This window comes from Alosa alosa, chromosome 3, assembly GCF_017589495.1.
Source record: "Alosa alosa isolate M-15738 ecotype Scorff River chromosome 3, AALO_Geno_1.1, whole genome shotgun sequence".
NCBI classification, from domain to species: Eukaryota; Metazoa; Chordata; class Actinopteri; order Clupeiformes; family Clupeidae; genus Alosa; species Alosa alosa.
Genome location: NC_063191.1, coordinates 22954631 through 22969218, shown reverse-complemented (window position 1 = coordinate 22969218; position 14588 = coordinate 22954631). Strand labels below are relative to the sequence as shown.

Below are 14588 nucleotides of genomic sequence, written 5' to 3'. Positions count from 1 at the left end.
ACTATTGAGTTGTGGAGATTAGCGCACTAGAATACTGCTGTTAGAATACTGTTGGGTTGTGGAGGTTAGCACACTAGAATAGGGTATTGTTAGAATACTATTGGGTTGTGGAGGTTAGCACACTATAACGTTACAGCACAGGGTAATCCTAATTTTATGGATCAAATTTATTCCAATCCAACTCAAAAGTTTTGAACACAAAGTGAAGGTTTTATCCAGATCAAAACCAAGAATAGATTGTGATCTAATCCAATTTCAGGATCCTTGTTTCCCTTTGAACAACCCATTTTCAAGATTTGATCCAATCCGATAGCTGAAATCCGGTGACTGAAATCCGATAACCAAAATCCGATCACGTTTTTTGAACAATTGGGCCCAAACAATGAAAGCATATAAACTAAAAAGCTATGCTACCTCATATTCATTTTGCTCGGATCCCGTTAATCATCGCTTGTGTTTATATTATTTTATTTGTAGTTCATGTCAGGTCCATGAGCTGTTATCCATTGGTCCTGATGTTATTGTAGGGTGCTCATAATTTGTTCCAGGATTTTGCCTTTTAATCCATCGCCCTTATTCTTATTTGGGTGTCCGCTCCCGTGTGAGTAACTGACTAAACTTTATAGCTGCCTTGTGAGGGTGATTTTTACTTTCCAGGGGTAAAAAGATATAGCCTAGTCGATGGGCATAGTTTTCCTCTTACAACCACATTGTCCTTTGCATTTGGAATATATGGGCACTGTGTCCTTGATCATGTTTTGTTTCAATTGATATGCACAAGGCTTTGCACCTATCAACATTTGATTGTTTGAACATTCAATATGCTTGAATATTTTTTGTGATGTCTGATTGTGTATTGACATACCTATCCATGCTCTCCCTCTCATACAATTTGACCAATGAAACTCTCAGAACTAATCATGAAACAATTGTTACATTTTTAAATCTTTCATTAATACATTCTGAATAGTGACTCGGTAATATTGCGGATGAAATGGTTAATGGTAACATTCTAGAAAAAAAAGATAATGTTGCCTAACTTGTGTAGGCCTAGTTCTAGGCAAATCAATGAAGGGTATATGATGTAATGGCATGAGTCACAACCAAATGTTTGTTTTTGTTTAAGTCATGCTCTCACATTTTTAATAGGATTATTCAAGTAACTTGTGTAAATTTCCTGTTAACAATAAAGCAATCTGTTTGTTTGTATTTGAATCTGTTATTGTTTAGGCTAAGCCCAACCTCTTTCTACATAGCACCCAACGAGTTCTCACGGCGTGAATGGAGTGTGGGTTCTTCAGTGTCACATCTCCAAATAAATGCCTGTTTAAGAACGTATCCTGTTATGTTGTTGTGGTAAAAGCTATTGTATTGCATTACCCATTAAGAGATCAAACCTCATAGATAACTGAAATCTTTTGAGCAGAATGGATTCAAGCTTCTCTTCAGCTTGTTTAGTGGTGCATTTACATAGTGACATGAAATGTTACTTCACACCCAACGATGAGCTGTTCCCGCTTGTCAAGATTGCGTAGGTGGTTCAGGTTTTGACTACAGCATGAGGGTTACATAATTGTCTTAAGTTAAAAAAACAAAACAAAGTTGTTATAGAATATATTCAGAAATGCTTTTCTGCAGTGCCAGGATTAAACACCTATATTAAGGTAGGGTGGAAAAGTGACATTTTTAAAGACATTAAAGACAAGTTATTTTGCAAAAATCTAGTTTGGGATCCTCATGGGTATGAGGAAAACAACCTTTCTGTAAGCAGTTCACAATCATGTGTGTGACACCGGACCTCCATTTGGCCTGCTTCCACAAAGAAAATGTGTCTTGAGAGAAGCATTCTAGACCATCATACTCATGGCAACTCAATACAGACTGACATACTCATGGCAATAGTCATGTCTCCTGTACTTAGTCATGATTAAGAGTGTCTTCATGTCATAGCACAACATGAGTCAAGTCACGAATTATGAGTAAAATCATTAGTCACTGAATTGACTTCTTGACTGGATTTTCATGCTACACTAAATCTGTTTGGGAGAAAAACATTTGCTCTTTGGTCTCTTTTTTTTCCCTCAGCTATCTGGCACTTCAGCTTAGTGCTGTTCTACAAAATGCGGTTTTATGGCAGCTTGATGTCTATGATTATGGTTGTTTTTATTTGCCTGGTAAAAAGTAAAAAAATAGTTTTTATAGTCTATATAATTTGTTTTGATAACAATGATATTGTTTATAAATGATATCACTAAAACAATGTCATTTATAAACAGACAATTTGGTATGAAGTACATTTGGTAATGATACTTCATAAAGCAGACCACAAAAAAACTATGAACCATGTGAAACAAGAATTGGAATTGCCTAAGCTGTGTATTATGAGGGGTCCGTCAAATGTAATACTTGGAGCTTATATTTTGAACTTGTGAATTTTTAAAGATGGTTAACATTTCATAATATACTATTTGTAATATGTGGCTGTTCACTAATTTGGCCTCTTAGTGAGAAATAGTAGAGGCAAGGGAATAATACATGGTTTTCAGAGGTTGAACAGGTGAAGAGAGGCAAGCATCATCACCAGGTAATGGTTAAGACTGAAACTAGATTTGACTAGTACGAGGGCAAACTGTTCACTCCAGTACAGACTAAAGGCATTAGCAAAGCTGATGTGAAGCAGGGGCTTATTATAATCACAGCTGCACAAATATACTGTATAAATATGCACCCAACCTCCAAAGGTGAGAGGTGAGAATCATACTTTCCAGGTGATCAAATCTGGACACTGCACAAGATACTATGCAGCATAAATATCTGAGCAAGGTAATTGTTTTTCATAGGCAATATCACATGTTAAATGCTGCAGTGTCCTGTTTTGGTGTATAAATCATGTTATTAAACTATTACTTTTAATTTAGTAGAGTGCATCATTTGGTAAAATTATTTAATAAAATGAGTGCATAATTAAGTAAAACTAGCACATGATATTTAGTTAAACAAGTGCATAACCAATGAATAACCATCATCATCAAACATGATAATATTTACCAAGAAGACTCTATGAACTAGAGCACTGAGGTAAAATGTAAAAAAAAAAAAAAATCATATTTTTATTGAACATTGGGTAGTGTGAGGTTGTTAAGTTCTTGCTGGCCTTAGTTCCATTGGTCAGTCAGTCATATCACTTCTCTTCTGGCCTCATCTATCACCTCTGCCAGAAGGCTGGAGTCTGACCACGACATCACAGGGCACTCTTTAAAGCCTGAGGGACAGGAAAATGGACAACAGTTTTACACTGCACTTTACACCAAATCCATTAGCTAACCACAAACACCAACAATGTGCTTTGATTAATGTTCTAGTCTACACTTTATTGTAACATGAATGGTAGTTTTTCATTGCTGAATAATTGCTTCTTTCTAAATCAAATTCCTCATATTGTAGCTTTACCTTGAAGCAGGCACTGGCGCACTTCCTGGGCCTCATAGCGCAGACCAGTGCTGTTGATGAAGTTCAGAGGCATTGGGGGCTCTGGGAGTGGATGCTTGCTCACTTCCCCATTTACCTCCAGCGTGGTTGGGCACCACATGTGGTCTGGCACCTGGGGAAGGTTGAGAGTCTTCATAAGTACATTTTCATTTGAAAGGGAGTACACGAGAATAAAATGCACATAGACTTCAGGAATGAACACAATATCTAATTCTTTGACAAAACATGTTCTGGTCCACATTACATATGTCAGCATTGTATTTCTAAGCATGTCAGGTATCAGGGATAGCCAGTCCTGTAAATAAAGAGTCAATCAAAGCTAGGACAAGGACCAGATCATACTTTGATGGTACCCTTGGACCCAACTATGACGGCATCATTGGTCAGCATCATTGTAATGGAGCAAGTACACACAGCCATCCTGTTTCCAGAAAACTTCAGAACTATCACCATGGTTCCATCAACTCCTAAAAGAAAATGAGTAATTGAAGAGACAAAGAAGTCAATTAGTCATTGAAGAGACAAAGAAGATGTCTATGCAGTGCACTCTCAAATTGAAGACAAACGATGATGAGCATATAGTTTTATCTTACCACAATATTTCCATATATTTGAAAGGCAAGTTTAATTTTGATGATCTCATTTCACAGTGCATTAGAGAAAGCTGCAGAAGAACTGCTGAAAAGTCAGTGATGAGCAATTATGTGGAGCTGTTTGATTCCTCAACAGGATAAATCAGTGCTCGAATTACGTGGGAGCCAAACTCCCTTAGAGTGAGAACTGGCTCCCATAAAAACAACAAAGTCAAAAATCTGAAGGTGTCTGGCATTGTAATTTAATCTTAAACAACGCTCATTATCCATCCCTGAACGATCTCTTACCAGTAGGCTAGGCTACGTTAAATTAAAATATAGGCTACTACTGGACGTAGACCTACCCTACGCTCTTGAACGCAGCATGACTGCACTTCATCATCACACCACTATATGAGCAAACCGCATAGCCTAATATCGATTTGACAGCACTCGCAAGTCCGAAGAAGTCACCCTGCTTTGATGCGAGTGTTTTGTCTATTTACATAGGCGGTCATTGGGCTGAAGTCCTGTTTGTTGTTGAACTTGCGCTTCGCCTCTTCTATGTTTATTGACAAAAATAAATGATGGCCCATAATACAGCCTACTTCAATGATTGTGTGAATTGATCTGCAACTATCCTCTGCCATTCAGAGCTCCGGAAAGTTCCCAGATATTTTGAAACACCTGTTAGCAATCTCTGATGGAATATTCAATGGCTACCCGACAACATCTCATCACGCAGTGCAAATTCCAAAATTGTTCGCCTATTTATTTCCATGGTTCAACACACGAGACGACTAAACACCCCGGTGTTGATATCATTATGTGTACATTAGCCTATAATACTAGAATATAGTTTGGCTGCAATGGCTTTATTAATTTCTGCCAGTTAGTGCATTTTCCCTGTGTATGGTTCAAATGAGTTACGTTGTTAAATTGAGAATGGCACTCAGACTAAACTAAGTATTGTGAAATTGAAATGAAATATGGACTATTGCAATCAATAATATGTTGAAATTAATTAAAAGGAATCAATTTCTATCAAATTTGTCAAGTTATAGCCAAGGCCTACCGTGCACATACTGCGCAAAAGCGCCACTCGCGCCTAGGCTATTTAATTGTATCGCCTTTAGGCTATTTACTGGATGTGCCAACTTTTTATGAGAAAGACCCCCTTAAAGACAAAAAGATAATTCGAGCCCTGGGATAAATTATTGCCATTGTACACCTGCAAATGGTGCTCGCCGTGGGGCAGCTGTGGCCCACTGGTTAGCACTCTGGACTTGTAACCGGAGGGTTGCCGGTTCGAGCCCCGACCAGTGGGCCGTGGCTCAGGTGCCCTTGAGCAAGGCACCTAACCCCTCACTGCTCCCCGAGCGCCGCCATTGAAGCAGGCAGCTCACTGTGCCGGGATTAGTGTGTGCTTCACCTCACTGTGTTCACTGTGTGCTGAGTGTGTTTCACTAATTCACCGATTAGGCGATTAGGCGGGATCAAAAAAGTATATATACTTATACCTTCATCACGCCCTATGGTCCACATCTGCTTGGTATGCAGTACCTGTATCCAGATTGAATCCACTCGCATGCACAGACTCTGGCTTCTCCCCATTGAACACCATGAGGACAAACTGCAGGCAGTAGACTCCCAGATCCAGGACGGCCCCTCCACCCAGGTCTCTCTCTGCCAGGCGAGGGATGTGTGTGAGGGGGGCGCCCAGGTCAGCCCGCACCAGCTGCACCTCCCCCACCTCCCCCTGGGCCAGACGCTGACGGATCTCCACCGACACAGGAAAGAACCGCGTCCACAGGGCCTGTCGAATGGAAAGCTATGTGACAATCTGTTCTGTTAAGCAGTCCATTTAGACTTGACCCCTTCCTTCAGTATTTGCACAGGGTCTGTAGCAGAGAAAAGCAATAGATTGGCATATGGGGTTTTGGCACCAACGTGCATATAACAAAAAATGATGTCAAAAATATACCGTGACAGGAGCTGGACAAGTAGTCAAACTGAAAGTAATACAGCACAAGCTGCCACAAGGCTGACGTCAATGACTTGTGTAAACATACATGGGCGTAGCCGTGGCCTACTGGTTAGCACTTCGGACCTGTAACCGGAGGGTTGCCGGTTCGAACCCCGACCAGTAGGCACGGCTGAAGTGCCCTTGAGCAAGGCACCCCTCACTGCTCCCCAACGCTGCTGTTGATGCAGGCAGCTCACTGCGCCAGGATTAGTTTGTGCTTCACTACACTGTGTGCTGTGTGTGTTTCACTAATTCACAGATTGGGAAAAATAAATACATTTCCCTCATGGGATCAAAAGAGTATATACATACATACATGATGAGACTGCAAGTACTCAAAACACCTGAAAAGACCAAAGTCTCACTGGTTTGCAGTCTGGTGCATAAAGGTGAATGACAAAAGTCTTATCTACAAAGAAAAACTAGATTCTCATAAGATACTATCCAAAGGCCTTGGTGGTGTATTGTGTCAACCACAGGAGAACATGGGAATGTATCTGTTTCACCTCGAGGGAAAGCAAGAACTGCCAGCCAAACAGTGTGGCAACTGTGCCCAGTGTTCCCGACGACGGCAGTTTGTCAAGTACTATGATTTTCAACTGCAAATGAATGTAAACCTCCACCCTTCCTGCAGGCCAAATACCAATACCTTTCTTAAAAAGCATATACAGAATTTAATAATCTAAAGAGCCTATAAGGCACAAGGAAAACAAAAACTCTACCAGGGAAATATATATAGAAGTGTAGTAGGCTATACCTTACAAAACATCTGGAAGCATGTAAAAGCAATACAAAAAGAATGATTCATAAATTGTAATATACATTTCATAAAAATAAGTACATATGCCAGTTTTTGTAACTCACTTCCATCATGAAGACTTTGTTCCTCTTGGCTGTGGAAATCAACTCTGACGCCTCTCCTGCGTTCATAGCCAGGGGCTTCTCAATCAGAACGTTCTTGTGGGCGTTCATGAAGAGCCTGCCCGCACTCAAGTGGTGAGGGTGGATAGTGCCCACATAGACTACATCTGCATTGAAAACACCATGCATTAGTGAGCTAAGTGACAAGTAAGATTATGCTTGGAATACATCTTAAAACAGAGCTAATTGCTAGACCTCTATCCATTTGTCCTTGCCAAGGTTTGCTTTGTATGTTTCTTGCTTCACTCTTTCTCATTCACTCACCAATTTCTGAATCTTTGGCTAGCTCTTCATAACTTCCGTAGGCTCGTGGGATGCTATGCTTTGTTGCAAATGCCTGAGCGTGCATCAGGTCTCGAGCAGCTACAGCAACCACCTTGAGGTTCATTATAATAAAAAAGTTATTATCAAGCTGTTGTCGGGAGGGAGAAGGACAGTTCTAATTCTACACTGAATGACGATCCTTTTTAAATAAGCCTAACATTTAGCTGTTTTGTCTGGTCGGCAAAGACTTCCAGACAACCAAATCGCTTGCAGCGGTGCATGAAAAAAATCGCACCCTGATACATAATCGTGACATTTTATTCTTTGCGAAACATGGCGAGTAGCGCTGTTTCCACGTTACAGTGTTAAAAATGAAACTACCTGATGTTCCTTGGAAGGCAAGGTCTTTAATGCCACTGTGAAGTCATGACTAATCTTCCCAGCGCTGCAGATGCCCCAACGGGTGGCCATTTCCAACTGGACGAAAATGCACGTGTGGTGCTGTCTCTCTGGATGTTGTGTAAGTTGGTAGAGCCAGAGCCAACACGACATGCACAAACTACACTACTATACTTCATGCAATCGCCGCTGGGTGGGGACAAATACACGCGAGACAAAATGCATAGATGCAATATTTCATCTACAGATGGCGCTATAGCATGCTCATGTAATTAATCATGCTTAATCTTTGAAGACCAATAGTAAAGTAACCAACCGTTAATTATTGGCTTGTACACAAGTCACTTATGCAAAATTCTGATGCTCAGGTAGGCTACTTTTAGTAACGTCTTAATAATAAACTTAACTACTAGAACCAAGATCAAATGTGGGGTAGGCTACTTCTACAAACAAGGGCTTTCATTTGCTCAAGAGTGCAGGTAGCCATACATCAGCTTTCATAACCTTCCTTCAAAAAGGGTTGCAAAATAGCTTAACTGAACAAATTCAAGGACAGGACACAAAAATGTATATTTCTATCAAATAGAAACTTGTAATCAAAACACAGGATTGTCAGAAGGGTGGATTATTTTATTAGTAAAATCTTGGGATTATTTATCTGATGTGGTTGCCACATGGAGTTTACAGTGGAAGTCCCAGGGCTTAAGTATTCTTTGGTTATGGTTCGCTATTCTATCAAGAAAACCATCATCAGCCTCAATGACAGAATAGAAACAGCCTTTGTTGACAAAATGTGCAAATTACAGGCCAAATGTGTAGCCTTGCCTTTGTCAAGAGACCACCACGCTTCTTTTTTTAAGAAAGTGAGTAAATATAAAAAGAAACCTGTTGTTTCAGTCAGAATCACAATTTCCTTCAGGGGGTTTTAGTCCACTCATATGTTTAAATGGCCAGGGCCAATCCCGCCTCTCCCTCGCCACTCCCCTGTAGGCAGTCGCTCAGTGGGAGCTTAGGACCCACCCTGCTTTCCCAGCCTGCAGGATGGTGGGAACTAGGCACAGGCTGGGCTGTAATTGGGTGCTATTTTTAACTTGACGCACACAATCTGTCAAGGGCTGCTCCCCGGGGGCCTGCCGCCAACAGCCTCCTCTATCCGCGGAATTTAACCCTGGACAACTCTCCAGATGTGATAGAAAACATCTGGATGAGGCTGCCACAGGCTCTGCTCCTTCACCATCTTCCTCCATCTTTGAATAAGTGTCGAGAATGACCAATTCAAACTTCAAGGAAATGGGCAGAAGCACTGTCTGTTGCCAGAACATCAGACAACCATACTATCCATTCATGCTATCCATTACTGTATGATATTTTTTGCTACACATACAGACATACCTCACAATCTGCACATCAAACAGTTGCCAGACCAAAGGACACTTTGTGTACTTACACTACTTTAAGATGGAATAAAAACACAGTAGACAAAAGCTTTTGTATTTATTTATTGCTTTAATTTAAAAAAAATTAATGGAAATTTGTTACACTTAGTACTATAGAAACATGTTCTCCTCGTCCTTGAGTACAGGTTACATTAGGCACAAAACAAGAATGCATACATCATTTCTTTTTAATCTCTCCTTTACCTCAAACTACCAACACAGAAGAGAGCGAGAGAGAGAGATGGAGAGAGAGAGAGAGAAAGAGAGAGGGAGAGGATTAACTGTAGCATACTGCATAAGATCGAAACTGTACAGAATCAAAAAGGAAATGGCTTCCTACTAGCTCAACTTGCCCAGTTGTGTTTGAGAAAAGAGAGAGATACCACTGTTCATGAATCTTTCTGATCAGAACTGGATTTTTAGTGGGAAAAAATAAGCATACAAATTCTTAAAATAGTGAAACACCAGCAAAAGCACAAGAACGTAATTAGAGCTGAATTATATGAAATTCAGCACAATGTCACCGTTTTACTTTGAAATCAATAGTACAAAAGACATCTAAAACATCTAACATTGTATTAAACGTACTTCAATATAAAGCACTCATTTTGTTTTTTGAACATGCTGTGTGAATGTGTTTGTGTAGGTATCGTTGATTTGTAAAAACGCAGAGCGACATGTAAATGGAAAGATGTAGTGATGGTATTCTATGTAGTTTTAATCTCTGAATAAGTGGATAGCTGGCTGTTCTCTAAATCTGTTTGGTTCTGCCCCAAGAAAAACACTGCATTTATTATTAGCCTCAATGGGCCGGCTAAAAATAAAAAACAGTCCACATTCCAATGGCAAAAAGGACATATAGATTTACTGTTTCTGCAGCACAGCAATATGATAAGTTTAGGATTCCATAATTAACCCTCAATACACTTCATTCACACACAAGCTCTATGGGTTGCATATTTACAGATGGCTTGTATGACACAGGGAAAGTTTTCGCTCTAAGGTGCAGCCTCCCTTAGCAGACATCTGGGAGACAGCAGTGATGGGGAAATAGTTTGTTGAACAATCTCTGCTGAATGTTGTCCCCCCTCACAATGTTTTTCTTCTCTCTGGAGCTGACCAGTAAGCAAGAGCTTCCAAGCGAAGCACTATGTCCTGACAATAAGAATATTTCCCTTTCCCACAGGGGGCTTTATGAAAATAAGCACCCTGGCAGAGAAAAGGTTGCTGCAACTACTGTTTTTCACAGCAGCTGGGGAAACCATCATTGAGAACATGGGAAGTGTAAGGGCTCTGTGGACTTCCCGCTTCCTTTCTTATTTCTGCCGATTCCCTACTTGTCGGATTTACATATGGGTAGAATGTGCAGATTCCACAGAAAAAAAAAAAGATTAGAATCAAGTTGTGTGTGCATTGGGGTTTTGTACAAACAATGTGCAATGGGACTTTCTGTGAGAAGAAAAAAAAACATCTACATTAAATTTTAGATCATACACTTAGTGTGCTGTCAAAAACCCTTGCCTGCCAAATCCTGTAATAAACTGTTGGCAATGAAATGTGCTTGTGGGGGGCTTTGGCTTCTCTGTACGTATCAAGGCTGACTTCACACTGTTGTGAGACACATGACAACCCCCCTGTGCTGAGGGAAGAGCAAAATGGCACAATGTTTTTTACAAAAAAAAGTTGTGGTTCTTGAAAATATAACTATACGGAACTACTTCCTTTTGCTGAACTTTAATCAGTATGCTATGAGGGCATCACCAAACCAACCATCCAACCAACTAACAACCAACAATAATTAAAAATAAAACATCTGATTCCCACGCTTTGTGTCTATATCTTCCCAAAGTGCAATTGTTCCATTTGCAACCTTTCTATCAGTGCTCATTGACCTGGTCTGTCAGCCTTGCCTGCCAAACTGATGCCCAGCCACCAGCGTGCACAGTCTGTCGTAGCTTAGCTGGATGAGTTTAGCTTGGCGTGACTGGACACAGCCCCATCATGTCTGGTATAATCTGCTGTTGCTTCTGTGGCCATCTTTGCTGTTTAACAGAGAATGTGATGTGCTATGACAAAGCAAGGGCACTTTTTTTGGGCCAACCCCCTTACCCGATTAAAAAATAGCACAGGTAAAACAAAAACCTATTTTCTTTTTAGGTTCATGTCCACCTGTACTTCCAAATGGCATACAATTTCCTCTTATCCTTGGTATTGCAGCAAAAAATACAGTGAGCCACACACTCTGAACTGGAGATACAACATAAGCACAAAAAAATATTATAATTGCACAACTAGTGGGTGGGGCTTTGTAGGGTTGGATGGTAAATTGTCCAACAATGGGAACCCCCTTGGGGAAGAGTCATTTCTAGGGCGATGGTACACAAACTTCTAAGAGACGGTTGTTTTTGCGCTTGCAGGCTGCACTGCTGCCGTTTTTTGGGCCAGCCTGGATGAACTTCACACACACCTTATCCTGCTTGAACTGCACCAGGAACCTGGAAGAGAGAGGAACAGGTGTCAGGTGTGCCCTCACACAGAGAAAGGTATGGACATGCACTCAGGAGCGTGTCACTCACTCGTCTGAGATGTCGATGTTGAACTGATCATGGTTGACTCCCGTGCGGTGGAGTTTGGTGATGATCTCAATCAGATGATCGCTGCTCAGCAGAAAATCCCCCTTGGCTGCAGCGGCAGTGCCCTGTGGAATGAGGGGAATATTACTAACAAGCCTGGTGAGAAACCAAACAAATCCCCAAAAGTCTTGATATGCATATTTAACTGCTGCATCTGAGAGAGGCATTTCACTCTGTAGCAGACCTGGTCCACACCCAGACTTGATACAACCGGATCAGCTTCTACTAGGAGTGCCCTCTACACCTCCATTGCTGCAGGGCAGTTTGCTCACCTCTTTGAGTTTGAGTGCAAAGAAGCCATCGGTCTGTGTGCTGACTGACACACTGCAGACATCGGGCAGTGGAACACTGGACTTAACCTGACCGGTCTTCTGGTCGGCCAGGACAAAACTGTTCTTTGTCAGCACAAAGATCCTGGGTGCCCCCTGAGGTGTGAACATAACATGTGCTATTTAACTATTTGTTAATAAGTATAGAAACACTACATGATTTTCACAAAACTGCTAGTTACCATTAACTGATTTTAACTTACCTTGCCATTGGCCCTGTTAATCTTGTTGACAACATCAGCAAGAAGAATTTTCTCCTCAACAACACTGTTCAGTTTCTGGTACTTGGGGTTCTTGTTGATCTCCAGGTAGTCACCTTTGAAAGGCTGACTCACACTTGAGAGGAGGAAACATCAAAGAGACAATTTTGAAACAATAGCCCTGTCCACACAGGTCTGATAAGATACATAATTATTACACAGCATTGCCCCTTGGAATTGAGCTTATCAATTATATTAGCATTAATGGACACATGTTCTCACCTGCTTGGGTAAAGGGCCTTCTTGTCTTTGAAGATCTCACTGGCCTCAAGTTTTTCCTCATAGATGGCTTTCTTCTCTGCTGTGAACTGGCCCCTGTATTTTTTGCACTGAATAAAACACAACATGAAATGTTAAACAGAATGACTAAATATTCAGTTCAAAACGGCAAGGCAATTTTGCACCACAAGCAACTGTAAGTATAAACATGACAGTGGGACTGACCCTCCACAGGTGGAAAATCCTCCTGAGCTCCGTGTGAGCTCCTTCCAGGAACTGGTAGGGTCTGACAGGCCATGTTTTGTCAATGGGTGACATGGAAGGCATGGTGTTCTTAAGCCCCAGGAAGTACTTCTGCATCTGAAAGACACATAAAAAAAAGTATGATGACTTCACTCTCTCTGACACATTACTGACATTAACTATAGGCTGCAGGGATGCAGTTAGCAGAACAATGATAAATCTAATTACATTTCCAATTGTTCATAAAGTTAAAAAGTTAAATGCTATTGTCTTTTGTGAAAGAAATAAGATTGGAAACATTTGTATAGAACTGACAAAGTCTGTAATGGTGGATGCCTTATGCTATGCCGGAAGATAACATTACTTTGGCAGCATTATACAGTAATATATATTGACTGCTTAATTTCTGTTTTTGTATAATTCCCTTTAATGCAAAACCACAACCTTGATGAGCCACTTACAATCCTCTGGACGGTGAATTCATAGATCTTTCTGCCAGCGTTGGCCCGGAAGAACTTCCTGTACTCCCGACGAACCTGAAAGTGGAGGAGAGGGTGTTAGCAAAGATTGTAGACAGGCCAAGCTCTTTGTTGTTCTTTGTATAGAGTGCATGGAACCCCCGGATGATGACAAGACACTACAAAAGCAGACAAGTTAGTGACAGAGATGCCTAACCTGGAAAAAGGTGAAAAACATGGATAAAAAAGACATTTAGACACTACTGTGAGTATTACAGAGAAAGTGTATGATACTTTGACATTTCAGTGGTCATTAACATGGTCATACAAGTCTTAAACCATTTTCAAACTCCAATTTAAGTATAAACGTCTAACATCAGACAAGTAACTGAATAAGCAAAAAGGCCCTCACATGTGTATCACTAAGAAACCCACGAGAACATACAAAAGAACATCTTACTACAAAACCTAGAGTGCTAAAGACTTATACAACATGCACTAGAAACAACAAACAAGCAGGATGAAGACAGCAGACAGGCACACAGAAATAAAGGAGAGGCAGACAGACAGACAGACAGACATTCAGCCAGCCTTCGTCGTGTCAGTCCGGGTCTTTGCTTTTGACCTTTCCATTGAAAAATGGCAGTCTCTGGGAGCGGCCGGGGGAAAAGCATCTGCCGCTCAATTATCCAGAGTCTGCTTATCTAAAGCCCTGGATTATATGTGGAGATTTGACACTGCTTTATAGAGCATAACGGATAGGCCAGTGCCATGGCCCATCACTTTAAAAAACGAGGTCTGAGGGTTATAAATACTACTGCGCGCCACTGCCAGGCCCAGTGAGAGAGATGATGGTGGCCTTTGTTGGACGCTGACGCCCAGTCTTGTCCCTCCCAATGGGCACGCTGCTTTAGTCCCCAGCTGCGACACAGTGAGGCTGACTGACTGACTGCATGCCGGCACTCTCTCCTGGCCCTCCTCTCCCCTCCCACACCACTGGGGCAGTGTTGGGGGGGGGTGTGTGGGTGGGGGAGGCTGGGAGCGGTGGTTGGCAGGTACCTTAAGTCCCAACCAGTAGGCCCAAATGACGGCGACGGCGTGCTTACGCCTGGCCTCCTCCTTCAGTCTCTTCAGCTCTCTGCGCGCCTGTGAGGAAATGCAAGGAGGGGAGGAGGAGAGGAAAAGAAAAAGGAGGAAAAAAAGAGAGAGAGAGAGAGAGAGAGAGAGAGAGAGAGAGAGCAAGGGAGCAGGTGAGTGAGATGAAATCCACAGGGGGGAGGAGGCGGCGGCGTCACGCAGACCTGCCCTGCAGGAGGGCGGTTGGACATGGCACACTGGT

General features: G+C 41.6%; 2 protein-coding genes across 10 annotated transcripts in view; both read right to left on the bottom strand.

The window, feature by feature from the left end:
• Positions 1–2310: 2310 nt before the first annotated feature.
• LOC125292142 (trans-1,2-dihydrobenzene-1,2-diol dehydrogenase-like) lies at positions 2311–7796 on the bottom strand. Of its 2 annotated transcripts, XM_048239319.1 has the most exons (8): positions 7654–7796; positions 7273–7384; positions 6952–7115; positions 6845–6856; positions 5625–5877; positions 3832–3956; positions 3451–3601; positions 2311–3262 (listed from the first exon to the last, which is right to left on the bottom strand). In XM_048239319.1, the coding sequence occupies exons 1-8, from the start codon at positions 7741–7743 to the stop codon at positions 3177–3179; spliced, it is 993 nt and encodes a 330-aa protein (XP_048095276.1). In that variant the 5' UTR covers positions 7744–7796; the 3' UTR covers positions 2311–3176. The 2 variants fall into 2 exon arrangements, with proteins under 2 accessions (XP_048095276.1, XP_048095277.1); XM_048239320.1 differs by lacking the exon at positions 6845–6856.
• Positions 7797–9155: 1359 nt separating this feature from the next.
• myo1b (myosin IB) overlaps positions 9156–14588 on the bottom strand; it is a 59361-nt gene continuing 53928 nt past the window's right edge. For 6 of the 8 annotated variants that reach the window (XM_048238686.1, XM_048238688.1, XM_048238687.1 and 3 more), the window contains 8 exons: positions 14309–14395; positions 13253–13327; positions 12774–12908; positions 12552–12658; positions 12273–12405; positions 12013–12165; positions 11684–11805; positions 9156–11602 (listed from right to left, as the gene is read on the bottom strand). In XM_048238686.1, coding sequence (XP_048094643.1) covers positions 11473–11602; positions 11684–11805; positions 12013–12165; positions 12273–12405; positions 12552–12658; positions 12774–12908; positions 13253–13327; positions 14309–14395 — 942 coding nt within the window. In that variant the 3' untranslated portion in view covers positions 9156–11472. The remainder of the gene's footprint in view (positions 11603–11683; positions 11806–12012; positions 12166–12272; positions 12406–12551; positions 12659–12773; positions 12909–13252; positions 13328–14308; positions 14396–14588) is intronic. The other 2 variants (XM_048238692.1, XM_048238693.1) reach the window with 1 other exon arrangement.